Consider the following 26,773-nt stretch of genomic DNA (forward strand, 5'->3'; position numbering starts at 1 on the left):
TGTCTTTCATTTCTGTCACATTTCCTTGGAGACAAGAATTGAGCGGGTTAGGGTGGAAGGGAAGGAGAAGACAAATGAGCTCAGGGCATGAAGTGCCCAGGGAAACACTGGATGAACTGTCAAGAGATACAAGATGGGATTGAGAAGAAATGCACTGCTGGGAAAGGAAAAGGCAGGAAAGCCGAACACACCTTAGAGGAACACTGGGAGACATGGGAAGGAGCAAGATACAAGGTGAGAAAGTAAGGAAACATAGTAAGAAGGCAAGGTCTGGAGAGCAAAACAGAGATGTGGCAGAAACGCAGTGAATTACAGGGAGGAGGAGGAGGAGGCTGCATCCTAGATCACATCTCTGCCTACTGACACTGCTTGTAAAAGGAGAAGGCAAAAAAAGAGCAGGCAGGAAAGAGATGAGAAATGGTGGCTATTGGAATGAATTAATGGCTAAGGGAGGAAGGTTTTCTGAGTTTAACCAAAGGGGTTAGAGAAGGCCAAAGGAAAGCACATGCAGCCTGCACCTTCCAGAGAGCTGTGAGATGGAGGAACTAAGCCAACTCCTCACTAAGGAGCCCGCAGAAGCACCTGGGCTGGGACCACAGAGGGACAGATCCCAGATGCCCTATACTGGGCTGCCAACTATGTGTCCTAAACCACCTTTAAGGACTGTGTAGCTGTCAGTAGATCACCTGATCTGGTGCACCAGTGTGCACACAGACTGCAACCTGAGCAGCGCAGCCCAACCTCGGCAGGTGCTGCCCAGACAACTAAGGCTGTCTCCTTGCCCTGGGGGAATCCTCCCTCTCAGAGCAGCCTCTGCCAGCTCCTCAAGCAACCTGAGCAGCTCAAAGCAGCTGGAGGCTGGCAGAGCAGCAGGCCAAGGATTCAACCTAAGGACTTCCCCGTTAAATCCTGGCTGAAGTTACACACGATAGTTGTGGAGCAAGCTGAATGAGCGCAGCATGATTGTGACAGACCCTCAAGCGCATGCTCAGCTTCCAGCAGCTCCCAGGGCATGACTCGGGATAGTGAGATGACTCAGAAGAACAGGGCTGAACAACATGCTTGGGACCTTCTCAGAGGTCTGCCCTATGCTTTTGATGAGATTAAGTAATAGCAGCTTTTTCTCTGGGACAGTATTCCCTCTTGAGCATTGTAAAACTTTCAATTGTGAAATTTTTACCTATTTTCAGCTGAATTTAAAGCCTGTCTGTCAACTGCTGGCATGCCAGGGCTTTGACAGACTTGGGGTTGCACGCGTGGGTGGGTCTGACCTCCTACAAGACTGATCAATTGCAAAGGGGTACTTGAAGGCTTTTCAGGAGTTCATATCTGATACTTCAAAAGCTTAGGTCCAGAGAAAATGCTCCTTCTGTGCATCTGGCTTAGCTCTCTGTACGTGAAAGCAGAATGTAAACTGCTGCGCAGAAATAATGTCATACAGGCTAACTTGGAAGTGTCACTTCCAAAATGCTAATATGCACATAATTAGTTCAACTTTTAAGATTTATCTGTTTAAATGTTCATATTATGCATACATAATATGCAGTTATAGTTAATAGTTTCCAGCTCAGATATCTCACAATTTTATAACAACAGAATTTGATTAGGCTGATTACTCTTATACCTTGTTTCATATTATAATTTCATTATAAAACCTAATCTGGAGGACTTTTAGCTTCGTTTGGCTCCATTGGCTTTTTAGTATGCGTGTATTTTCAATCCTTTTTGTGAATGCTCTGTTAATCTTTTTATTCAGCAAGTTTTTAGACCTTTGATAACAGCTAGCAGTTACTACAAATTTAGTAACAGTACTTTGCAAAAGTACGCATTCGTGAAATACGAAGTGTCAATTCTGATCAGCATACTATAGCCCTTACCAAGATAGGAATTTAGAAATCTATTTTTCCATAAAGATATTTAAAAAAATCAAAGTCTGTAAACAAATACAGAGAAGAGACTGTATGATATCATCAGTAATTCAAGTTAGTACTCACCATTTTTGCTGTAAAAACCACAGAGCATAAAACCCCTATTTCCTGTATGCCAGTCCTTCCCTCCTTCGAGCAAAGTGGAGACTAAAGCAAGTAAACTCTAGATTAACTGGCATCCAGACTAAATGAAATAAAAAAAGAAAACTTCTTTTGGATCTGATATTTGTGTGATTTAGACTGTGGAAAAAAGCCATGAAAAGTAGCAAGTCCAAATGCTTTAATATGTGCCAGAGCAGTAATTGCCAATTTTGGGGTTGCAGTGTTTTGTCAAAGATATCCTCTTTTCACTGAGACGTTGTTCTAAAAAAAGGAAAAAAACCCCACCAGTTTTCATGAATCTGCTCTCAAATCACTGAGAACTCAACTGAAATGATGTAAGTTCTTTGAAACCACGCTCCAGTTACACAAACAGATTTGCACAAGAGAACAGTTAACGAAGCTATTACTAAATTGGCTCCAAAGACTTATTTTTTCATTACTATAAGCTGCAATAATTTTATTCCAATGTTAAAATTTCTGCCATTTAAACAGATGTGTGACAACCAAAGGGTGAAACAACCCAGCCATACTCAAAGGTAGCTGAAAATGACGTTTCTAGTCCATCGGACAGTGTAGCAGTTGAAAAGTTTTGACTCTGAGTGAGAAGGATGTCTGTCGTGGTTTTAAGCCCAGGCCGTAAATCAGAACCACGCAGTCTACTCCTCCCCTGCCCTTTCTTCCCCCTGCTCTGGGGGGCATGGGAAGGAGAACTGAAAGAATGCAACTCCCACAGGTTGATATAAAAACAGTTTAGTAACTGAAGTATAACACAAACCACTACTGCTACCACCAATAATAATAATGATAAAGGACATAACAAGGGAAGAGAATACAATACCACCTGCCGACAGATACTGATATGTAGCCCAACCCCGCAGTGAACTCGCCCTTCTGGGTAACTGCCCCCAGTTCTACATCCCGGGCATGACGTGCTGTGGTATGGAATACCTCTTTGGCTAGTTTGGGTCAGGTGTTCTGCCTCTACTTTGTCCTGGCTTTCCCTCCTCCCTGGCAGAGCATGAAGCTCAGGAAGTCCTTGGTCAGACTAAACATTTGAGCACTAACTAAAAACATCGGTGTTATCAGCGCTGTTCCCAGGCTGAAAGTCAAAAACACAGCGCTGCGCCAGCTACTAAGAGGGAAAAAAAACGACTGCTACTGCTGAACCCAGGACAGATGTCTAAATTCACCATGGAGTACCAATTCTATCCTTTTCCCAGAATATTCTGAAAATCTGAATAATACAATAGAGTAAATAAAATACATAAACAAACTGATATCAAAAGAAAACGCACCCAGCAATGCAACTGAAATACTTTGCTATTACTAAAATAGAACGAGGAAGTCAGAATGATTTCTTCTCTTAATTTCTTATTCCTTGCCTGACGTTCAGGGGCGACCTTTCTTTTTTAATAAGACTTCATTGTTTTCAACAGGAAACTCTTCAGCTGAAATGTTTTTAGCCCATACTACCTACAAATGTCAATATGCAAGAGCTGGGAGAGAGAGAAACACACACATACACCATGTCACCCCCACACAAGCCCTTGTCCGATACACATGGTTTCCATCCAGTTAGGCGATAGTAGCAGAAACCTCTGGAAACCTGGCCTTGTCAGATTTAATGTTACAAATCATCAGTGCTGAAAAGCAAAGTCACAATAATGTTTGCTGATCCTGGAATACACCCCAGCAAAACAGTCATCTCTGTATCTGCTTTTTGTTCAAAAGGGAAATACAGAAACATAGATTTGGTGCATGGGGATTTTATGTTAAAAAGAAGTAAGTGGCTGTGATGCCCGATGGATGTTTTTAAGAATGCTGTTTTGGCAAGAAAGTAACACGGGGCTTTTTATTTTATTTTTTTTTTCCACTTATTCCCTGTAGCTTTACATAATCAGCACAATCTTTTATTTTTGGTATTAACTTGTACAGAGCATCATAGAAAACATGACTGGAAGGGACCTTGAGAGGTCATGTGGTCCAACCCCTACCCCAAGGCAGGATCTGCTCTTCCTGTGCTGCTCCTGAAAGATGTCTAATCTGTTCTAAAGACAGCCTGTGAAGGGCAAGGGGTCACTATCCTTGTCTGTCTGCTCCAGGGCTGCAAAATCTTCACCGTGAAGTTTTTCCAAATGTCTAATCTGAATCTTCCTTGTTGCCATTATAGAGATTACTGCTTCACCATGGCTACGGGGAGAAGATTAGTATCTTTGCTTCCACAACAGCCTCATACACTTGCAAATTTGGGATGAGTGAAATTGCCTAGCTTTCTCTGTAATTATTTCAGCTTGGGAATTCTAACGAGACATTGGTTGGAGGTAATTGTTTAGCAAATGCATAAACAGCAGCTTAGAAATAATACTAATACTGTTGTTGTTACTTACTGCCTGACCTTTGGGTTCTCCGTAAACCAGCTGGACATAACCTACCTCAGACCAGAAAGTCTGCATGAAAGCAGATCAGGTGTGAAAGATGGCTATTCACAGACTCAGTAAATAACTATGTGCTTCATGACACACAGTACCCTGAATTCTCCCTATGATGAAAAATATAGCCCTATCAAGCACTTAACAGTGAATATAATATCCACTTTTTTGTGATCATGCAGATGCCATTAAGATACATTCAAGAGCCATCAGCTACTTCTGCAGTGTACCACAGTAGGCCACACAAAAACTACAGGCAACATGGGGAGAAATTACTGCCCTGATTAAAACTCTAGGTCCTCAATTAGCCAGTATGAATTCCAGCATGATTTAAAGTGCCTGCTGTACCAAGCAGATGCCTTAATTTCAGTAAAGGACTTCACTATCCCCTGAATTGACTGCCTTACCCAATTCGCCTGCTGGAAACAAGTGGTTGTGCGTGTCACAGTTAAACGCTGAATTCACTCTCTGTGGAAATGGATGGCTATTCCCAGCCTATTCGTAGCTGTGCTTTGGTCTCTCAGCATACAGAACAGGGCTAACTCATGAGAAGAACACGTGAGCCCTCCCCTCCACCATTTCTCATTCCTCTGTGTATCCTTGCTGTGCTTCTGTGTCCTCTTGGCAGGACCTAAAAAGATACGCAGCGGATGCACCAATGCACAATTAAATATTACAGATGTGCGCTAATGCTTTGGGAACATGCCCACTACCAAAGCCCTGCCAATTTACACATGATTGTAAGAATACCTTAGAACTGGCAGCAGCACCATTCCACCTGCTGTCTTTGTTAGGGATCAGCATTTCTAGCCCTGTCTCCACTTCAGGACATAACATGCAGTGAAGCAGCACCTGCTGCTCTCGTGTCTCTAACGGGTGTACGTAAAGGCTGGAGAGTAGATACAGGTGCTCAGAGTCCTCCTGCACGCTGCCTCAGCCAAATGTACACTGACAGAATTATGAAGTTATCTCAGAACACAGATGTTTGGCTTTGCTGCCACTGCCTGACACTGGCACTTTATTTTCTTTATCATGTGTGTTGAATTGAAAGCTTTTTCTTTAGGCCCTGACCTTGGCAGCAGTTGCTACTGCATTTCATGATAAAGATAGGAGAAAACAAAAGCGGGAAAAAAAAAGAAAAAGAAAAGGGGCTTAGTGGATTTTCATGATGCCCTTTGTAGTCCTGAATACTTCAGCTGAGGCCCTCTAACACTTTAACTTATCAAACTAACTCTATGTCTTCCACTCCTTCATAGACATATTTTTTACCCAACCTTAGCACGCCTTTCATGTGATTTAAAAATACACATATTTTTCCAGTTGACAGACATGACTGAAAAAAATCTGTGTTAATTCTGCATTGACCTTTTTTGAAATAAGTTGTTTGTGTTTTGAGCTGCATTTTGTCACATTTGTTTGGCGTATCAGTTTGTAGTTCAGCTCATTTGGGGATGAAGTCGCCTACAAAGCCTGTACATGAACCCAAAGGTTCTACTAGTTTATCTATAAATTGTCATGACCTTCCTAGTCAATATAACTGAGGATTCTGTAAAATCTTTTGCTAATCTGGCAGGTGTGAACAGGCATTGATGACTTAACGCCTGTAACACACGGTTAAGCAATTCACTGAAAAGATTTTTTCTGAGGATAAAATTACAAATCCTACTGTTCCACCAATACTTCCCGCTATTGTGCTCCCCACCTGTACACCACACATTGCTGGTGGTCTCTGTGTTTTCAGTTTATTCCTACAGGAATGACACTTCACTCCCTAAGGCCTACATTTCTGTTCTCAGCTTCCCCTGCCCCAGGTCCACCTGTGTGAAAGCCTGCCGTGTCATCCAGGAGATCCTTTGGCGTATTTGTCACTCAGTGAAATGCAACCTTTTACAACTTCAGAGACCCCTCCCACCCAGCCTTTTTGTTTCAGTAAAAGGCCATGCAGACACGCTCTTACTTATTAAAAAAGAAAGCAAAAAAATTAGAGAACAGTGAAGACAAATTTCTTGTCAGTATCTGCTGCAGAACAATGTCAATCCAATGAGCAAATGGGATGAAAATCTAGTTTAGATGCAAATCTACAAAATCATTGCTGTCTGGGCTACAGCCTTCTTGACAAGACTGAAATCCTATCTCACTATTATTTCAATATATGAAACTGAAATTCAAAATAAAGAATTTATAATTACTCATACTCAATGTTTAGAAGAAGTCAGACAGGAAGACAGCATGGGAAACAGAAAGCATCCTTCTGTACTTTTTGTTATAAAGGGACACCTTTAAAGTTACTTCATCAGCGTCCAGAAATATTTCAGGTGCTATTGTGTAACTCAATAAAACTATAAGGCATCTGACTTTATTTTATGTACTTACTCAAAAAAAGTGGTCCATCCAGTCTCATCACTTTTAGTTGCCAGAAGTCCACTGTTGCCATGGTAGGTAAATAAGACAAGCTCCTGCCCTTGTGCAGTCATGCCTTTCAAACATCCGTTAGTGCCTATCGTCAACCAGATGACTTGGTTATCAGGAGAGACCACTCTTACTGGCATCCGGTTGGGATCCCGTCTGATACGAAGAGTATTCCCATTGCTATCTGTCACTGCAGTAATATCATTATCATTACTGTAGCTAAAATTGTACAGGTAGTCTCCAGTGACTAAACTCACAGTATACTGGTGAGTCCCATTGATATCAAAGATATAAAGCTCTTGGTCAGTTGGAGAAGCAACTTCATAAAAGTTCACTGAATTCAATGAGGGTTTGTTCTTTGACACAGCCCGTATCCTAATATTTCCAAGATCAGCAATATAAAGGGTGCCATCCGGAGACACAGCTAAGGAGGAAGGGGCATTAAGTTTGGCATCTTTAGCATAGCCATCTCCATTTTGGTAACAGTCACAATTGACATCGTTTTTGCAATCACACTCTGAGGGTATTCCAGCAACTAATGAGATCTCTCCATCAGTTGTGACCTGTCTTATCCTATTAATCTTCTTTTCATCAGTTTCTGTAATGTAAAGTACCCCACTGTAGGACACAGCAATGGCGGTTGCTGACTCCAGCGTGGTCTGTACAGCGTGCTTTCCCACCGCGTACTCCACTCCAGGAACCTGGCAATGCATCGGCCTCCCTGCAGCGATGCGAACCTGACGGTTTTCAGTGATCTGCAACACCACATTATTATCCAAAACATAGATGGAGTTATCCATTGGGTTGATAGCTAAATCTGTAGGCCACTCCAGACGAACCTTAACAAACAGAAGTGTTTCGTTAAACAGTTGACCAGTGCAGATTAAATGAATGAATGCACCTTTAGTTTTAGGCACTGCTGTGAGGATATTTTTCATCTCATGACAAAAGGACTTATATGAAAATACATGCGGCAAACTGAAGCTTTTCAGGGAGGCAAGGGAAACTTTATTGAAAACAAAAGCCAGTTGCTTTGGAACTGTAACTTACAGGTTGAATTTCCCCTCCAATAAATGTTATACATTTCTGAATCACAAATGGAGATACATGCATCATACTTTGAGATATCAAAGTCTAAATGCATACTCTAAAGACAGTCCTCATCTTTAATTCCTGTAATAGCAAAAATAACTTACTATCTTTCAGATTACAAAACATCATAGTGTACTCCATTTTTAAACACACCACTAGTAAGGTCCTTTCTTAACTACACAAGGTTCTTGAGACAAATAAAAAAAAATTGGTTTTTTGTATATATCCTCTCATTCACTCTGGTAGGCTAAGGATGTTAGTGATTCTGAAACCATCAACATGCCAAGACAGTTCTAACAGATCTGCCATTCTCCCAGTATTTACTACCAGACTTAATGTTTCCTGCTGATAGTTATGCTGTTCTAAACTGAACTGAACTTTATGGGAAGAAAAATTGAATACAGGAGCATTTATAGCTAAGAGGATACACTGCAATTCATGCCCTTGGAAGAGGTTTCTTTCTCCTCAAATTTTGTGTTAAACACCCATTACACACTCCACCCACCGAGCTCTATTTTAAGGGGCAAGAAAGCTGCATTTGCATTTCTAGCCCCAGCTCAGCTTTCCAAATTAGCAGCAGCTAAAAAGTACCTGGCTGATGTGCATGCTAGTATCACAGGTCAATGGTCGTGCTGAGGTCAGGTCATTGGAGCCAAGCAGAGTGGATATTATTCCATTCTGATCCACTTTTCTGATCATGGTCCCATCAACAAAGTAGATTAACCCATTCTTGTCGATTGCTATTCCTTTAGTGAAGAGAATAAAAATCAGGGTTTTTTTTTTTCGCACTAGCGGTGAGTATGCATCTATAACTAAGGGCATAAGTGATATGTATCTAGTGGAAATTAAGGGCAGAAAATATGGTTTTAGGCAGTAGGCAGTAAACCAGCTTGAAAATATATTTTGCATAATAAACCAACATTCAGTATGAAATCTACTACTGTTTATGATATTTGCTGTTCATTTGCTGCTGTATGTTAAGAAGGGCCTACCTTTTAAGTTAACCTGAAAGATGGGATAAGTGGGACCAGAAGCAACACTGATTTTAAATCTTCACTGTTGCCTGCCAAACACATAATCTAAATGAGCATTTAAAAATGCTCTATAACCACACAAGCCAAATACTTCCTAAAAATCAACCCAGGTCCCCTGTAGATCTCTTCCTCAGTGGTCTTTCAGGTTGGAAAAAATGACTCAAAATCACATTTCCGACCCAACTACTGGGTTCAGTAATTAAGCATGGTCATGTTGTTCTCTGCTCTGAATCCCATATTATTTTGAAAGTTACAGAGGGGAGATAACTTTTTTTACCTTTAGGGCTCATGAGAGTTGCTTCCACTGCCTTGCCTCCATCACCACACCTTGCCTCATCAAACGGTAGGCACTGCTCCCCTGTTCCTCCTATTACCTCAGCATTTTTGGTCAGGTCTTTCACACCCGTAAGCGACTTGGGCCGATAAATCCTGCGTGTGTTTGTGTCGGAAACGTACAAATCTCCTGTCACGGGGTCAGTTGCGAGGTAGTATCTGTGAGCAGGGTTGTTGCTGCAAAATGGAATTAAACATTGTGTATGCTGTGATTAACTGCAACTAACACTTGATCAAGAAGAAAAGGCTTCAGTTCATACACAGTGATAATACATAAATGTTTAAAACCAGCGGTGATGCTCTAGGCATAGGTATCACGAGGTCATGGCCCCAAAACCTTTTCTGGGTCATATTTTTTGCCTGTGGCACAGGCAGTCCAGTCTAGACTACTCATCCTTTTGGGACAGAAGATCCATGGTGTCCATGATGCTCACAGGCCTGTTCCTTGCTCTGTAATTAGACACAGCTCCTTTCTCCGTAATAAGCCAAATGAAAATACTGGAGTCTAAAAACTCCAAGGCTTTCTGGGAACCTTGATCCAGTTCCAAACTTTGCAGCAGGACCCCAGCCCTTGCTTATGCTTTGTTGCTGTTATCATCTTATCTGTTTTATTATAATTTATATAAGGCTGCTGGGGTGCATGGTTTATATAATTCATAAACAGATAAGGCAGAGTTCGTATTATTAGTTCACAGGCAAGAGATAAGACATCCTTCATAAATATTTGTTTAATCCACTGCTTTCAAAGACGTGATACGCATGATTTAATGCATTAGGAAATGTCATCTTTTCCACCAGAGCACTGAGAGGAGCTTTTCCGTTCTTCTTAATTCAGAGCCATATTTCAAATAACTGTACACGTTGGCATAGAACCTCTAACTATGCCAACACAGCCTTTATTACAGTGAAAATATATATTGCTAACCATTTTCCCAGAAATGTACATTTTGCCTCTCTACTGGCACATAATTGAGAATTACTGCCTTTTCTCCCCTGCTGGTGTGAAAACCAGCCCTAGAGATTACCTTTTGGGTTGATATATTATGATGTAGAAACTTAACCCACTGCAACTGGGATTCCTGACCTAATTTATGGCATGAAGAGCTGAAATAAGGTCATGTAAATACAGGAGGTAATTTCAGATGCTCTCCTAATGGATTGAAGGAGAGTGTCAGAACAGGCAGTCCCACTTCTGATGTTTGCAAAAGCGCTGCTTAAACAGATCTACCAGCCTTGGTGATAGCCAAACATCTGTTCGCAGAATGCTATACTTCACGTTTTGTAAATACATAACTCTGCTAATGTAACACATTTTTATGTACTGCCACTTGGAGAAAGCTACAAGAGACCAACAGGAACAACTTGTGAACAAATTATGGCTTTTAGCAGGGACAGATTTCTATAGCTATCCAATTACAAAAACACAGAAAACAATGTGTTGCATAAATAGGATTTTCTTTGTTTTACAGACTTTTAACATGTTGGCTCAGAATGAAGAAACCAAGTGAAGCAGACTAATGAAATCAAATACAGAGTGATTAGCACCTCTTAAAAAGCTCTGCTATAGAGCTGAGTGGTGTACAGCAGCTCTGAAAGCAATCAAATACAGGCTCACTTTCAATTCCTGTCTGTTAGAAATCTGTTATTGCCAATCTGCTAAATAGTTGAAAGGTATTTTTGAAACCTTAATTTACGCACAGATCATTTAATACGCTCACTATGTAGTGTACAAATTATTTATACCTCTTACAGACTGCAAATTAAATTACACCCATTTACATGATTACTTTGGTCTTTAAGAAACTTTGCAGACACTTCAAATATAAACACGTTGCAAAATGTGAAATGTGCAATTAAATTTTATTTCATTGTAATTTAAAATAAAGTCCTTTCTTATACTACTGAAATCTAAATTAAAGCAGCTCTCTTCAACTCATCTAACACTGCCTCGGTCATATTTTTCAGTTGCTGGAATAAAGAATCATCAAATCAATAACAGAATAATTTGTGTCTAACACAACCATCTCGAATTTTAAAAGCTGTTTTCTTCATAAATATGAGAATATTTCTACATTCTAATTAATTCCAACAAAAATTACAAAGCATTTCTTATTGGGGATGAGTTCTCATAGGAAGCAGTGTATTCTCATCAAAAGAAAAAAATACAGCTGACCATTTGAGGATATTTTCTTATTTTACTAACTCCTCACCCACAAAGTGTGGGAGCACATAGGGTATTATTGAATCAATATAAACTCTCCAACTTGCCATACATAGATGTCTACTGACTCTTTGCTGAGTTAATACAACAGGCTTAACTTCAGAGTTTCTTTTCAAGTGAAGGTTAAAAAGCTGAGGCAGCTTCAGCTGATAGAACCCCCTGCATTAATTCACAGGAGCAAGGCACAATTTGAGGAACTGAATAACTATCCAGGGAAAACCACGTTTGTTTCCCAGCCAGAAAACATCCATGCGCACTATGCAGATCTCAAAAGTAGTACAGGGAGAAGCAGCCAGCGGCGGCAAAGCTGCACAGAGTTTATTCTATTTCATTGTAGCTTGAAATGATGTTAAGTTCTTGCCTTCTACCAGTAACAACAAATGCAAAGAAATAAAATCCACAGTCAGTGACTTCTGGACTCATTCAGTAGTGCCTAATCGCTGTCAGTGGCTCTGCAAAACAGTCAGATAGATACACACCAACATGGGCTCCTGTGAAGACAAATGACTATAAATTAACTTGCTCAGCCTACGCCAAATAAATGCTTGGAATTTAAAGTGCACACACACACATGCACAAAGCCGCAATGATCTATTTCGCATTGCTTTGATCTTGCTTATGCCCATCTTTTAATTCTTCAGCTGTCGGATCACCTGCACTAATATTTTAAAACTAGTCTTCCTTTTTCAGTCTCTCTCCAATTCACTCTTGTGCCTTCTAAACCATATACCCTCAAAGCTGGTTTTATGAAACATTTTTTCTGGCTCTCTACTGACTTGGGATACTGCCATAGCCTACAAATGACCTCCCTGTCTTCAAAGTCCTTCTAAAAATTACTCCTTCCATGAATGCCTATCAGCATTAATCACCCACAGGCAGCAGTGTGTATAAAGACATCAGTTCAGCTCTGAGATTGAAAAAATGGTAGGTCACTGGTACATGAGAGGATAAATTTGATCTGCATTGCCTCTTTAATTGAGAGTACAGGCTCCTTGAGGTGGGAGGCACATCACTCACTCTGCTGAAGCACTGTGTTTAGGAAAGGAAAGTTGAATGCTTGAATACATAATAGATCTGAACTTGTATTTAGCCCCGTTCATTAGTTTTGCTTGGGGAATACATATTTTAGTGCATTTTCTTTGGTTTGATACCTAGTAATTATATACTGCAAAGTGGTCTGTTGGGGGCTGTTTTCCAAACTGCAGTTTAAATAGAACTCTTCTCAGCAGTTTGAAGGGCTTGCCAGTGAAACGGGACAGTTTGCCCCCTCTCCTACAGGCCAGACGGTCACGCTTCTCACTGCAGCATTTCACAGGGCTCTGCATGACTTCATGCAGGCCACAGAAGCTATTTGGTCTCACACTGTGTCCTTAAACTGGAGAGCCCATGGTAACATGATTTAGCGGATCCTAAAAGTTTATGCGTGTTAAATAAAAATCAGCTAAATTAACAGACTAAAAAGCTGTCAGGGGATATTAGGTATAACAATGCCACTCTTGGTTTAGGAAGCCCCTGAACAGCAAACCTCTGAGGCCGAGTGGAAAATGTTGCATGACAGGAGAGAAAACAAACTCGTAAACCATATCAGGCTGCACTGTGGGCTCCACACCTCTTGCCCACTGCCTACACAACCACTCCTGCAGAACTGGTACTCTCTCTGTGGTCCTTCTATGTCTCCTGCCTCAGGAGGTATCCCCACTTCACAGCCGCTCTATGGGGCCAATGCTGTTACACTAATTTGTGCAGTATGATTTCAATTTGGCTACCTGAAGCTTCTTTGTAGTCATGAATACAGGAGAAAAGCTTCAATGTTCTCTCTCACCAACTTTTCTTACATGCAGGGATCTAGTTTCTGGAACACTGCAGTTGAGCCTGTAACCACAGTTCTGCTCGAAGCAGAAGAGGGCATTGCTACTAAATCACAGCAAAACAAACCTCACTACCCATCCGTTCCTTAATCCTGTTTGTCCATTCCAAATTCCCACTTATTCTGTATTCCACACATTTGCCAAGACAATGTCTTAACCAGCTGCAATAACAATTTTGTGATACCACAAGGGTTATAATTCTTTTAAAACCAGTGGAACAAATGTAAATTAAACTCAATAGAGAAAACCGAAACCCAACAAACAGAAGGGACTGTGTCTGAGTCACACCTGGAAAATAACATAAAACCAGCCAGACTGTGCATCAACTCCCAATTCTGATCACAAGCACATGATGCAAACACCTTATTTACTCATAGTTTTTTTGCCTAACACATCTTAAACATACTTTTTAAAACATAAATCCTTCCTCACAAAGAAGTATGTCCGAAGCAAACTGAATTAAAAAAACCCAGGAGAACTGCAATATGATGCTCTGGGATTTGTTTAAAAACAAGGAAGGAAAACAACTGGCAGCAAAAAAGGTGAGAAAGCGGGCTGCAAAGCCCTATATTTAACAGTTCTGCCACAAAGTCTTGGAGCGTTTCATGTATCCCACAATATTTTAGCAAAACTTGTTTCTGTCTCCTTATCAGCACCGGCTGCTGTGGCAAAGTGATTCTAAAGATGAATGAATGTTGTCCTACAATCTTTCCGATTACTCTTGTTTTTATGACTAGTCTTATGAATCTTGGTGTACTTTAAAATCTTAACTCCTGCAGTTGTGGTATGGGACAATTTCAGCTTTCGTTATTAAGAGAAGTTCGCCTTTAAAGTAACAAATTCGTTAAATGTGAGCCTGAAAGGACTCAACATCCAAAGGCTAATAAAATGACTTCACTTGATACTTTCATAATTTTTATTACTTAAAAGCAATTCACATCATATTTGGGGTATCTGATTAAGGAGTTTTGAAAGGATCAGCAAAACTGTTGCCAGCAAGGAACAGGAGTGAGCGAAGATGAGGGGACAGCAAAGGAGGGCATACACAAGCATAAAAAGAAGCCTGACTGTGGACAGAGAGTGATGAGAGAAGAGGAACCTGTATCCGAAAGGATGATACAGCCTGACAGCTGACATAACTAAAACATATGAACTCATTATTTTTGAAAAATACTCCTCTTTTCTAGTAATACATCTCAGAAATGACTTCTCCATTATAAGCATTCATTTCTTAAAAAAGAAAAGAAGAACAGTTAGAAAAATATAAATCTTCTTTAAGGAATGCTTACCTATGTCTAAAATCTTTATTTCTTGGAGGGAGCAAGTGAAAAAGAACAGAAAAACATTATTAGAAAAACATTCAAAAGGATGTTAAAAGATGAAAAGAAGGCAACATTTACATCTGTCATTAGTGGAGGGTGAATCATCATCTTTTGTCCACTCTTGTTGACTACGTAGGTTAACTCTTCAAATCCACAGAATAATTACTTGGGTAGATTACACTCTGACAGTTTAGATAAGCACAGTTAACTTTTTTCACTTCGGTTTTAACGACTTTTTCAAATGTTTTGATATCTTTCTCAACTTCTTCAGTTCCCCAAAGCATTTGGAAACTCTGAGTTCCACCACCAGAAATCCATTCAGCACTTCAGTTTGCAACAGCAATTCACAACTCCAAAAGTCTGAGATGAGGAAAATACATACCTTAGTTCCAGAACACTAGTTACATTTCCAGATGGGAATATCCGCCGAACATAGTTGAAATCCCCCACGTAAAGACTGCCATCTATCCCACAAGCTAAGGCAACTGGAGCCAGCAATTTATTACCATCAGCTTGACCATTACAACTTGGACAGGAGATGCTGCGACGTCTTCCATTGCCCATAATGCTAGTAACAACTGGGGGTTGCTGAGATATAAACTGATTTTCACCATTTCCTTTGTAGAGGATTCCTGGCATGTAACATAAAAAACACAAACCAAGAAATAGTTAATGAAAACTTCAAATGTATGCACATGAAATGATGCATATACATCCTAAATATTTAGTTGATTAATAATTTAATGGACTTTTAATTGTTTCATCACCATATTTTTCTCACCACAAGTAACAGAACTTTATTAAAACATTCATAGTTAAATTTATATCACAGACACACGAAACACGAAATTATCTTGTCAACAAAATGTAGTAGAAATACTAGCATTGAAAACCTGAACAGGTCTTCAGTTGTTCTTGTTTTTAAATGCTAATAGTTTTAATAGTTATAATTCAGACAAAACATTGTCATGTTGAAGGAAATGCAAGGTGCAATGAATGAAATCAAGGTCTGTGTTCCTAAATCGTTACAGTTTCTAAATTCCCCAGAAATGACTAGAATTCTAAATGTGCATGTGCTAGAAAAAAGAAAAAAAATATATTTGCAAATTGTATTCCTAAAGTCCTACCATAACTAATTATTAATGTGATGTCAGATGTAATCCGAAGTGGATTACTGCTGCAAATTGTAAATATTAATTAAAGAGCTACTTCAGAAAGTTGGAGATTGCCTCAATTTTACATTATAAAAGACTCTTTACTCAGCTCACCACAAAAATGTACCTGTGGCAACAAAGTCTGCCTCAATACCATGTCTGCAGTTATAGGCAGTTATTAAAAATGTCAAAGCAACAAAAAAAATGTGGAGCCAGGCCAACCCGCCTCTTAAACTTAATTCTGCTTTGAGGCATGAAAGGAACAATAATTTCGTGAAGACAACGCAATGTGCCAGCAGTATTTTTCTTCCTTATAGCCTCCATAGGAAATAAGAGAAGAAAAATGTACGCTTTATGTTAAATCTTCAGTCTTAGGGAAAAAAGGTGAGCTAAAATGATGCTGGGATTACGTCTCTCAATGAATCCACTGAAGTGTACTCTACAAATGGTCAGCGATTATGATTATACTTGTAAGTCACATATATCTTCCTGTGGTATAATCCATGTAAACCGCATGTCACTTTGTATTTTAGAGTGATATCTGTTTTATTGATTGTGTGCCCAGAGTTTCAAAGGCAGTTCGGGGCTGAGGGATACACTTCTCTTGCTTTTGACTTGCTTAGAAGAAATTTAAGATGTATTCCTTTTTCTCTTCTCATTCCCAAAATGCACTCTTTATACTGAAGGATACGAGAAAAAAGACTATCTTCCTCTTTAAATGTGTAGGTGTCTTTGCTACTTTTTAATGTTACAAAATTTAGGAGATTATAAATGTAAAACCAATATACATGATAAAATTGGGAAGAATGAAAATGATTTATAGAAACCTAATGACAAGTAATCTAAATAAGTAATCTAAATCAAAAGAGGGAGAACGTATTTTTCATAAATAGTTAAAGCCAGAATGCATTAACGGTATACAAAATCCCCTCTCCTATGATGACATCATTTATGACAATCATGGCACCATAATTTTGCCTGAAACAGCCGAGTTCTATAATTTTCATCAGAGGAATTCTACAAGTCAGCACAGTACACTACTGCACTTGATTTATTCTGTCATTACCTTGAAAAATTGGTCCTTCACATTTCTCCTCTATTATCGCAGACTAAAAGATGTACATTAGACTATTTACTGCAGTAGTTCAGGATGTCCGCACAAACACTCTCTGCACTCTCTTCTGAATAAATTTCTCCAGCTCATCCACCTTGTCATTACAACTCTCCACTTTGTTTATTCGATTAGACACACGTCACTTTGAAAAGTCATTGCTTGTCAAATGGGCTCTTGAACATAATTTAAAGCCACCATCAATTTACCTTGTGAACAGAATCAATCTTATATATATATTTATAATTGTAGCTCTTTACATTTTTAGATGGATTATGTTACAATAATTTGCACAGGGTTTTCCTGACATTGTAGATTAGACACAATGCCATCTTTTCCCTTGATTTGGTTACCTTGTTTTTCTATCAGTCAGAAGCAATGCATGGTGATTAGCATAGCACACAAAATAAGCTCATGTACTAGTTCTCCAAGAAACACAAGGTACTGGAGAAGTGATGTTCTTCCCACTGAATTACTTCTGGGTTTCTCCTTTGTGTGAAAATCTATTGTGACCAGCTCTCACCTTGAGCCATGTGACTGTTTATTTTACCTTTCTTACATGCTTCCAGCCAAATTTTTCCAAATTTCCTCCCGTTCAGTGCTGAGCTGGGGTGTCCTTAGCACGGCACCCTCAAGCCAGTTGCGGAGTAGCACACTGGGCAAATTTACCTTGGTGCTAAGGCACAGTTCTTGTAAATGTGCATCGTTCCTTCCTTATTTTCACTGAATTAAGGAAGACTCACTCAGTAGCAACTGGACTCCAACCTGAAACAAGGGGCACAAGCGCCTTTGATGACTCATGACAGAATCAAGACAGTCATTGGCTGTGTGCTGAGCCGACTGGGGTACCCCGGGGAGGATTCACCTCAGGGAAGGATTTAAACAGCAGGAGAGTGCAAATGAGTGCTCATCCTCCAGAAGAGATGGTACCCATGTGCTAACTGTTCCCAAGAGCAGCTGTGCTGGGGCTGGGAATATCATGACATGAAGAGGAACACCTCCTGTATAAATGAGGGATTTAGTATTCAAGTGAAGAGCTCTCATTTTGGCAGGAATGTCTCTTACTTGCTGGTTAATTTTCACTCATTGTGAAAACTGGAAGTGAAAACATTGTTCAAGATACAGTTAACATACAAACAGTTAATGGCAGTAACACTGCTGATGTGCAATTGCTTTAGAAATAGCGTCTCCTTAGCACCACTGAATTGTTAAAAACAGTTCTAACATTTTTGGTTTGAGCTTTTTTTTGTGAGTGTATCTAACACAGGCTGACACTGTTTGATGGTTTTATTAATGTGTATGTATTTACAGGATGAAGAAGCAGAACATTCACTGTAAAGCTCAAAGTATTTACCATATGCAAAACATTCCATAATTTTCTGTTTTAAAAAACAAAGCAAACATTTGAAAAGTTAGAATGAGACACCAAAGGTACAAGGCATTTAAGTACTAAAGCTAGCAAGAAGAAAACTCCTTACCATTCTGAACATCCAAAACATGATGCTTGTCCAATGTCCAGCCACCCATGTTGGAGGCATCCAGTTCATAGCCCTGCAAAATGGCAGTTCGCTTTTCCCAGAGAGTTAGATCCAAGCAAGACTCATATTCATATCCTACAGACACTGAAATAACAGTAAATTTCCTCATTAAGTATAGGATCTCATTCAGAAGAGCTTAAAGAATGTAATCTCCTTAAACTACATACGTTCTTCTGCTCTCCCAGGCTACCTGAAAATCCCTATGGCTTCCTTAGATGTAAAAAAATACTAAACAGATTCCAAAATCCTTTAAAAATCAATCTTGGGTTATTAAAATAATTTCAGCTATTATAAGTGGATTAGGATGGGTACAGAGCAAAGTAATTTTGTGAAAGTCATTTGTGAAGTACGCCACAATGTTACTGTGCTCTAAAGTACAAGAAGTGTGCATGCAGACTAAATACCATACTGTATTATGAGGCTGAAGAGTACTTCATGGGGGAGAACTAGAAGTGAAAAATGACTGTGGTTTCTTTTTCCTTTTTTAAAAGGAAATTATTTCTTATAATTCAAACTTTAGTATTTTTAATATATTTTAATATCTATTGTTATTTCCAATCTTATGTTGCTAAACATTTTCTACTTAATGGACACAAGTAATTTGACATGTACTTCCCTATTTTCAGGACAACAGTAAAAATGCAAAAACCCTCTGTAACACACATACCAACAGCTTCAGATAATCCATAGACTCTCTGGTTGTATGCATCAGTTTTATCCCATATGAAAGTGTAAGCCAGATTTGGGGATGCAGGGAACCACTTTTGGAAAAGTCTTCCCACCACTGCCACCATAAGATGAACCTTCATTAAATTAAATGGTATAACAGATTGGGTCATGGTAATCTTCAGAACAGATTTATATCCCGCAGCCCTGGAGCTTAAGTATGATAACTTCAAATCGGTTCCTGGTATTGCCGTTTCTTCATGAAGCACCTATGCATTGGCAAGAGAAAAATACAGTATTTGAATGATTTTGCAATTAAACAGAACAATGCAGCTATCAGGAAAGGAGGCCTGACATAACGCCCCATGACAATCCATTAGGAAGTATCATCTAAATCCAGGCTTTATTTAATAATGTAAAAAATACATACATAACAACTTTTCATCTTTCTTTTTTTTTTTTTTTCCTAAATTCTACATTATTTGTTATACTGAAGTTGCTAAGTTGATGCTTTCTGCTGAAGGATTTCAAAGGTCTCTCCTTTATTTTTATGGGGGGAAGGAAGCATCCAGGAGAGGGAAAACATACCCAATTGCTTTTTCCAGAAGAGGCAAAAAAAAGGTAATCTTTCATCTAAATTAAAATAGCCCCTTCTTATGCTCCCACTCATGTCCCAACTACAGATATGCACTAAAGGCCGCAGAGCCTCTAAGCACTGCAAAGCTTCAGATTTGGGTTGGGATGTCTTAATTGCTCCTTTAGGAGCAGGAAGGGCTTTAAAGTGGTTTATTATTTGCATTACCTGTGGATTGTAAATACTTTGGAATAGAGCATTCTTCCATTTATTTTGAAGACAGATAAGTAGGATGCCTCAGGGAAAGCTTTTCCATATTTCCTGATCAATATTCACTACTCAGACATCAGCTCACCACTTTCTCATTTCAAAGAGGTGCAATGATTCAATTTGATTTTTAAAAGGTTCCTCCCCTCCTCTACCTTATCTCTTCCTCCGAGCTGAGGAGCTTTTGTGGGTGATGGATGGACATGAAAGGTTTCTGTGTATTGTGGATGAAGACAGCCTATACTGCCCTATACCTCAGTTAAGATATAAACACTGACAGCCAGCACTTCAGGTAAACAGCTAACAAGTATCCCGTCTTAGTGAAAAAGAAAAAAAAAAAACAGGTAAAAAACCCTTATCCAGACACATTTATAAAAGTAATGTTTCTCTGATGGGAAAAGAGGGCAAAGGATGCTGAAGCACAAGCCCAGAGCCTTGGTGGTGTCAAAGGAACACTCTTTGGGAAGTAAATTTGTAAAGCTTTATTTTACTTTCCTGTATCCTAGTCCTAAACCCTGAAGACCAGATGCTAATTAATATTAGTGGAAAGCAGACTTCAGGAGAGCACTGTCACAAATACTAGGCTTGAGATGTCAGTGGGATCAAAAGCTGGCTATAAACAAGCACTAAGCTCTCTATGCTAGAGAAATCCTTGGGTACCGCTTTTAAACAATTACTGCCTGTGTTGAATAGGGTCAAATAATGTGGTTTATGCTCTTGAGGAGGGCAACAGGTGCTTCAACATCCTCTACAATAGCAATTTTGCTGGTTTATGAAGAACAATTTATATGGTACTAATTGTATCTATCTCCTTCGCAATAATAGTAACAAAAAATCAGAAATAGTATGCTGACTCATTATCTGGCATGAATCGTTATTTACATCTGATATATGTAGACATAAAACTTCTCCAGTAAGACTATAACAGAACTGTAGGAAGCAAAGGAGGAATTGGAAGATACTAGAAGAATGAAATTCATACTTATAAATCCTTAATTCTTAATCTTTGAATGTTTTTTTCCCCACCAAAAACCATCACTGAGAAGAAATGACAAGCAGTACCATCACTTGCAAGGAGGTGAGAGTGGCATCGTTTCTGTTTGCAAATCTAGTCTGCTTTCTCTCAGCCTGATATACGCATGGCATCTAAGCCAGAGAACAAGCAAATCTTCTCTACACAAACAGCCTCCTCTTCTCTAGAGAGGGAGTGATTGTGAACATATTCCATTTCTAAGACTTTGAAGGAAAAATATAAACCACCCAGGAACAAAAGACAAATTCCTCCTCAAGACATCAGCAGGACTCTCATATACTGCACAATAAAACTAGTCTAACAGATGGAGGTCTCTGTAAGCAAGAGGAGAAAAAGAAATAATACTCTTGTAATTGGACACAATTTAATAGACTTCACTGGTCTCCTGTTATGGCCATTGCTTCTTTTACAACTGCAACTGTGGAAGAGCAGTGTTAAACACTTAGGTGGTCTTCCAGTACTCTTGGCTGAGATAACAGGCAATAAAGAGGACACCTTGAAGTTTCAATTTCCAAGAAATTCCACTGTGTATTTGGATTACTATCAAATTAGAAACTAGGACACTCATGCAGTTCTCAGCGAGGTTTAAAACAAAACCCAAACCCCTATTATTAGCTTCTGCAGAAGCCTCAAATATCTGCTCGAGATCTGTCTTATAACTTCTTTTTTTTCCATAAAATATCCCCCACAGTAACTTATTTTCTTGAGAACTTTAGAAATGTAGGGGTAAGGTTGGGCAATTCAATCTCTCTCTCAGAATCAAGCATTACAAAGAGAATTAAACAGCTTAATGTTCATCTGAAAAGTTAAATCATGAGGCACAGCAGCGAGCATCCTATGGGAGCCATGACAACACATCAATTGTAAAGCAATCAGGAAAGTCTCTGGAAATAAAAGTCACACCAGGAATCGCCCAGACATCCAAGCTGTCTGTACTTTAGCTTTCCCAGATAAGAGTATCCAACTACCTTCAGAAAGGCTGATACCCCAGGGGTATCAGGGTACCCAAAGAGTTACAGCCCAGCCACCAAATTCTAATGGTTGACATTTTATTTATGGATGATCAAGCTTCTTGGAAGGACAGCCATGAAATATTTAACCTATGGGACTGAGATAAGGGTCACCTCAGTTTTCAGAAAGACAGAGTTTGTTGTCCTGACAGTTCAGCTAGTGTCTGAGTCACGTAAATTGTGCAGGGCTCTTCATCTCTCCTGGCCAGCAGGACTAAGGCTGTTCAAGCTCTGGAATGGTTTCCTGCTCCAAAATATAATATGATTCAAGTGACAAGCTCTGATGGTATTGAGAACCCTGATTAAGTAATTTAATTCAATTAGGGAGAAAAATGCCTGCTGTACTGCTGTGATTTTTCTTGGCAAAATGAGCAACTTCAATAGAGGATTTGAGAACAAATTTCACAAATGAGTGCAAACTTCAGTCCTAATGTCAGAAAAAAGGTCTTTGCAGAGAAGTAACAGCTGAGCTGTTGCATTAAAATATAACATCATCTTGGTTTGAAAGAGGTAAAGATGGCATTTTTAGATACAGCTATAGGTTGGCAACTACTGCTATTACACAAAGGTTGAGACCAAGGAGTACTAAAATTATAGTTCTTCAAGTAGAAGATGAAACTGCTCATTTCAAGATGGAAAAATCTTTTCTTTTTAAAAAAAGAGTTCCCCTAGAATTGAGATTCTTAAATGAACTTATAAAGAAATAACCTTGAGTTAACAATGTAAAGCAAGGAGAAATTAAAAGGGAAAACCACTTTTTTTCCCCCTACACTAAAAACATTGCTGAGATACCACAGAGAAGAGGAAGAAGACATGCACATATAGGAAGCTAAAAATGTGTTCGTAAGAGAATAAATCAAGAAGTGTATATAATGCTTCAAAGAGAAAGCAAGACAAAAGAAAGTGTGCTGGAAATCAAAGGAAGCATAAATTTGTCTCTAAAAGTAATCTCCATTTTTTTCTCAGTGCAAACCTGAAGTTCTGGAGATTTTAGCTAAGTGAAACTACGATGCAGCATGCATGTAATACTGGAATATCTAGACATCCTATTACACTTCATGCTTAAATGACAATAGAGGTAATTTATTTGCTGAAAAGTTGGCCACCCTGAAGTTACAAACAATCATTTTATTAAGTCACTGAGGCCCATGTTTTATTCTGAATTCTTCTGATTAAATGAATTTTGCCTCCAGCTGTATAGTATTGCCAGTAGTGAGAGAGTCAGGGGAGGGGAACCTCAAACATATAATAGGAAGGAAAACTTCTCAGTTTTCATTCTCCCACACACTTGAGGTGATGGAAACAAGCTGCTCAGGACCTGCAGAAGGCATCTTGCAAGTGCACATAACAGTGGATAACAGAAGTTCAGGAGAATGAAAGCCTCAAAAACTCAATTTCAGAATTGCTCATTGTGACTCATGTGGGTTTCTGCCAGACCACACTGCAATATGTGGCAAACAGACATTTATTATATTAGGAAAAAGACAGCAACAATATTACCTAACACATATAAGCAGCTCCAGCTTAACCTTATCTCCCTCCTCTGCATGCAGTTTACTGTCTTGTTCCACACTGGTTAATCTCAGCTAGTTAGGTCTAGGCAGAGCATGCTAACCTGCAATTAAAAGTAGATAAAGTAATGCCTAAGTAGTCCAAATTTAGTTTACATGCTATTTATTATCATCCCTCTTGAGGAATGATCGGCTGGGTCTGTGGTCACCCTTTATCCACTGCATTTGTTCTTTCCCCTTGCTTGCTTTCTTTTTTCATCTTTTGTGCTGCTTCTTTGGTACAGACTTAATTCCCACTCTGATCAATTTGGGATTCATAAGCCACTAAGTACACTCTTTTGGAAACATTATCTTCAGCGGATGATGAGGCACTTCAAAGGATGATGGTTACAGCAGCACATCATTTTCTCCTGTAGTACGTGACAGTGAGTGCTGTCACACCACACAAACAGGGTAATACTGACTGAAGGAACATGGGGAACGGTTTCTTTCTCTGTGCCTTCATGCAGTCTCCCACATTTTAAACCAGCATTTTCCCTTCTTTATGAAAACATCTATAGCAGGTTCCTCCGGAGCTGCTTGAATGGAGTCTAGCTCTATCTTTTATCAAGGTAGTGATCTTTTTGGGAGACAGACTGTCGTGCATTATGCGTTTCTGAGAGGAATATAACCCTAAAAGGGTACCCTAAAGGCACGGCTGTGCAGCTCCCACTTACTGAAGCAGGGGATTGTTTGTGTGATGAACAAAAAATATAGAAGGAAATACTCCTTGATGTTTTTCTTTTTTACACAGTACTGGAACCAGATTTTTGCATACATAACGACAGTCCTATTTTTACCTCATCATAAATGACGCATCAACACCAACTGCCTAGAATCCAGTGAGAACACCATCTTTCCTTCCAGCTGGTTTTCTACGGAAATCAAGTTGACCCAGCGGTCCTGCCTGTCAGACCTCCTATCTCACCACTTCTGAACCTGGTAGCCATTTCAACCACATTATAAATAACAGTAGAAAGCCTTACAGACAATTCAGTTTCTTAAGGGTTTGTTAAAAAAAGGGTTCAGGAAGGGAAGAAGTAGGCAAGTTGGTTCTCCCATGATTAAAAAAAGACTGAATGCAGTCCACAGGGGAAGGACTAGATGTGGCAGATAGCTGGAATTATAGCAATGGGTGGGAATTAGTAGAAATCCAGACTTCATTAGTCCTGCTGCTCATGAAATAACTTGTTTACGTAGACCTTACAAGTGTTTTTTAGAAAATATTTATTTTCTGACATTCTTCTATTACTATTTTTTTCTTGATTTATACACCATCTCAGCCATTTTCCATCACTTCAGGAACTGAATCTATCATCTGTTGCAGAAACAAGTAAATCAGAGCTGTTTTTCAATGGACTGTTTTTTTGCAAGTACTTTCTTTTAATTGACTTGCAACTATCAAAGGCACAGAAATGACAGCAAGGATAAAAGCAACAATTTTCTAGCACAGTCTAGATTTGTCTGAGCGTTTAGTTGTTATTTTTTTACATCTTTACTTTAAACCTGTTCCTACCATGAATTGCTTAATGATTTTGAGAGCTTTAAGAGCTCTGCATGAAAACATTTGAACACACGTTCTATGTTTCCCTTGAAGAGGCAAGCACATTTCTTGGTGAATAGGAAAAAGAGTGCCCTATGTAATTATGGCACTGTGAAGGCAGGGGAGAGAAAAAAAAAGAGAAAAGAGAGAGAACGAATGGATAGGGAAAGGCAGAATGAAAGAGGGAGGCAGAAAGAGTGCTGCTTCACTAAGAAAATCAGTAGCTTATAATTTTTTTAAATCAGAAATCAATGAGATAAACATTACTTGTTGAAATGCAACTCTGCTTTAGGAGCTGAGGAAGACAGCATTTGCAATTAGTTATTTGAGATGGAGGAATTTAATACACCTATGTTGGAGTAAAAACATTCCAGCCACGGCTTTTTCCATTAAAAGCAACATTTTGATGTTAAGTCTTACTTTTGATATTACAAGCTCTGAAGAAGTCGATTAGCACACATGCTCATTGGTTTATAAGCCTGCCCTCAGTGTTACAGAAAGTTCCCTTGGTTTATAAAAATCTGAATGTCATGCTATTTATTAGGACTAAACAGATAAATGGAACTGGGTCTTTCAGACATAGTGGAAAAAATACCCTTCATTTTCACTTTCTGAGGTGCACTTCTGAGAAGAGGATAGTTAAAAAAAGGCAGCTGTACTAAAGTGTGTTCATTTTGATGGGCCAGTGCCTGGTTGCTGAAGGCATTCTTTAAATTAAATGATGAAAACATGCAAACAAATATAAAACCAGATGCTGGTGTACACCAAGCTTTCTTACCTCATTTTTTTTTTAAATCATCCCACAGAATAAATAAATTGAAAACAATCACGTTGTAAATTCTTAGCACTTAGCATTGTTTATTTTAAACAGTAGTTTTCACTCTTTTTGTTATGGTTGCTTAATACTAGCCTGTGACAAGATGCTATTTATTTGAAGCACACTTTACCTGTGTCTCTGGGATGACAGGACTATCTTCAGGAGAAATTCTAAAGAAGGTGGATAAAGGTGATGACACGATAACAGGGTTTGGCCTTACAAATCCACTCAGATCACAACTAGGAATGTCATTCTCTTCCTTCTTCATAACCAGGGTATCCATGACATAAAAGACATTCCAGGGAATCCATACTGTGTGATACTGTGTCAGGAACGGTGATCGCTCAAACACCAGTGTCAGAGAGGCGCCACCATTCGCTACCAAGTCAAACCTAGGGAAAAAACCCAACAGGGCTAGCTAGTCAGCAAATTCCCAAAGCCATCCACAGGCACGATTTTACAGATTGATTCTTCATTCCACTGCTCTGCTCTGAAGGCAGAATGGCTCTACTGGGAACAATGGAGAAATCAATTAAATTATATTACATAACACTGCATTAAAAGAATGGAGAGTTTGGGATGCTGCATTTAAATTAAGCAACCAATTCTACTTGTATAGTATACAATCAGCATGTTTTATATTTGAAGAATGTAAAAAGTACAAATTTAGCCAATCACTTTGTTCATGACTTGTTTCCATTATTTTATTATAATCTTATTTCTACAAGCAGCTCTTCAGTAACGCTTTCACTGTCTTTAAGGGCTTCAAAAG

General features: G+C 39.1%; 1 protein-coding gene across 7 annotated transcripts in view; it reads right to left on the minus strand.

The window, feature by feature from the left end:
• TENM3 (teneurin transmembrane protein 3) overlaps positions 1-26,773 on the minus strand; it is a gene marked incomplete at both ends in the record, with an annotated part of 327,594 nt that overhangs the window by 25,742 nt on the left and 275,079 nt on the right. For 5 of the 7 annotated variants that reach the window (XM_080639193.1, XM_080639191.1, XM_080639190.1 and 2 more), the window contains 8 exons: positions 6,833-7,707; positions 8,552-8,706; positions 9,272-9,504; positions 14,706-14,726; positions 15,121-15,370; positions 18,482-18,625; positions 19,209-19,476; positions 26,132-26,393. In XM_080639193.1, coding sequence (XP_080495319.1) covers positions 6,833-7,707; positions 8,552-8,706; positions 9,272-9,504; positions 14,706-14,726; positions 15,121-15,370; positions 18,482-18,625; positions 19,209-19,476; positions 26,132-26,393 — 2,208 coding nt within the window. The remainder of the gene's footprint in view (positions 1-6,832; positions 7,708-8,551; positions 8,707-9,271; positions 9,505-14,705; positions 14,727-15,120; positions 15,371-18,481; positions 18,626-19,208; positions 19,477-26,131; positions 26,394-26,773) is intronic. The other 2 variants (XM_080639194.1, XM_080639192.1) reach the window with 1 other exon arrangement.

This window comes from Psittacula echo, assembly GCF_963264785.1.
Source record: "Psittacula echo genome assembly, chromosome: 1".
Classification (NCBI taxonomy): Eukaryota; Metazoa; Chordata; class Aves; order Psittaciformes; family Psittacidae; genus Psittacula; species Psittacula echo.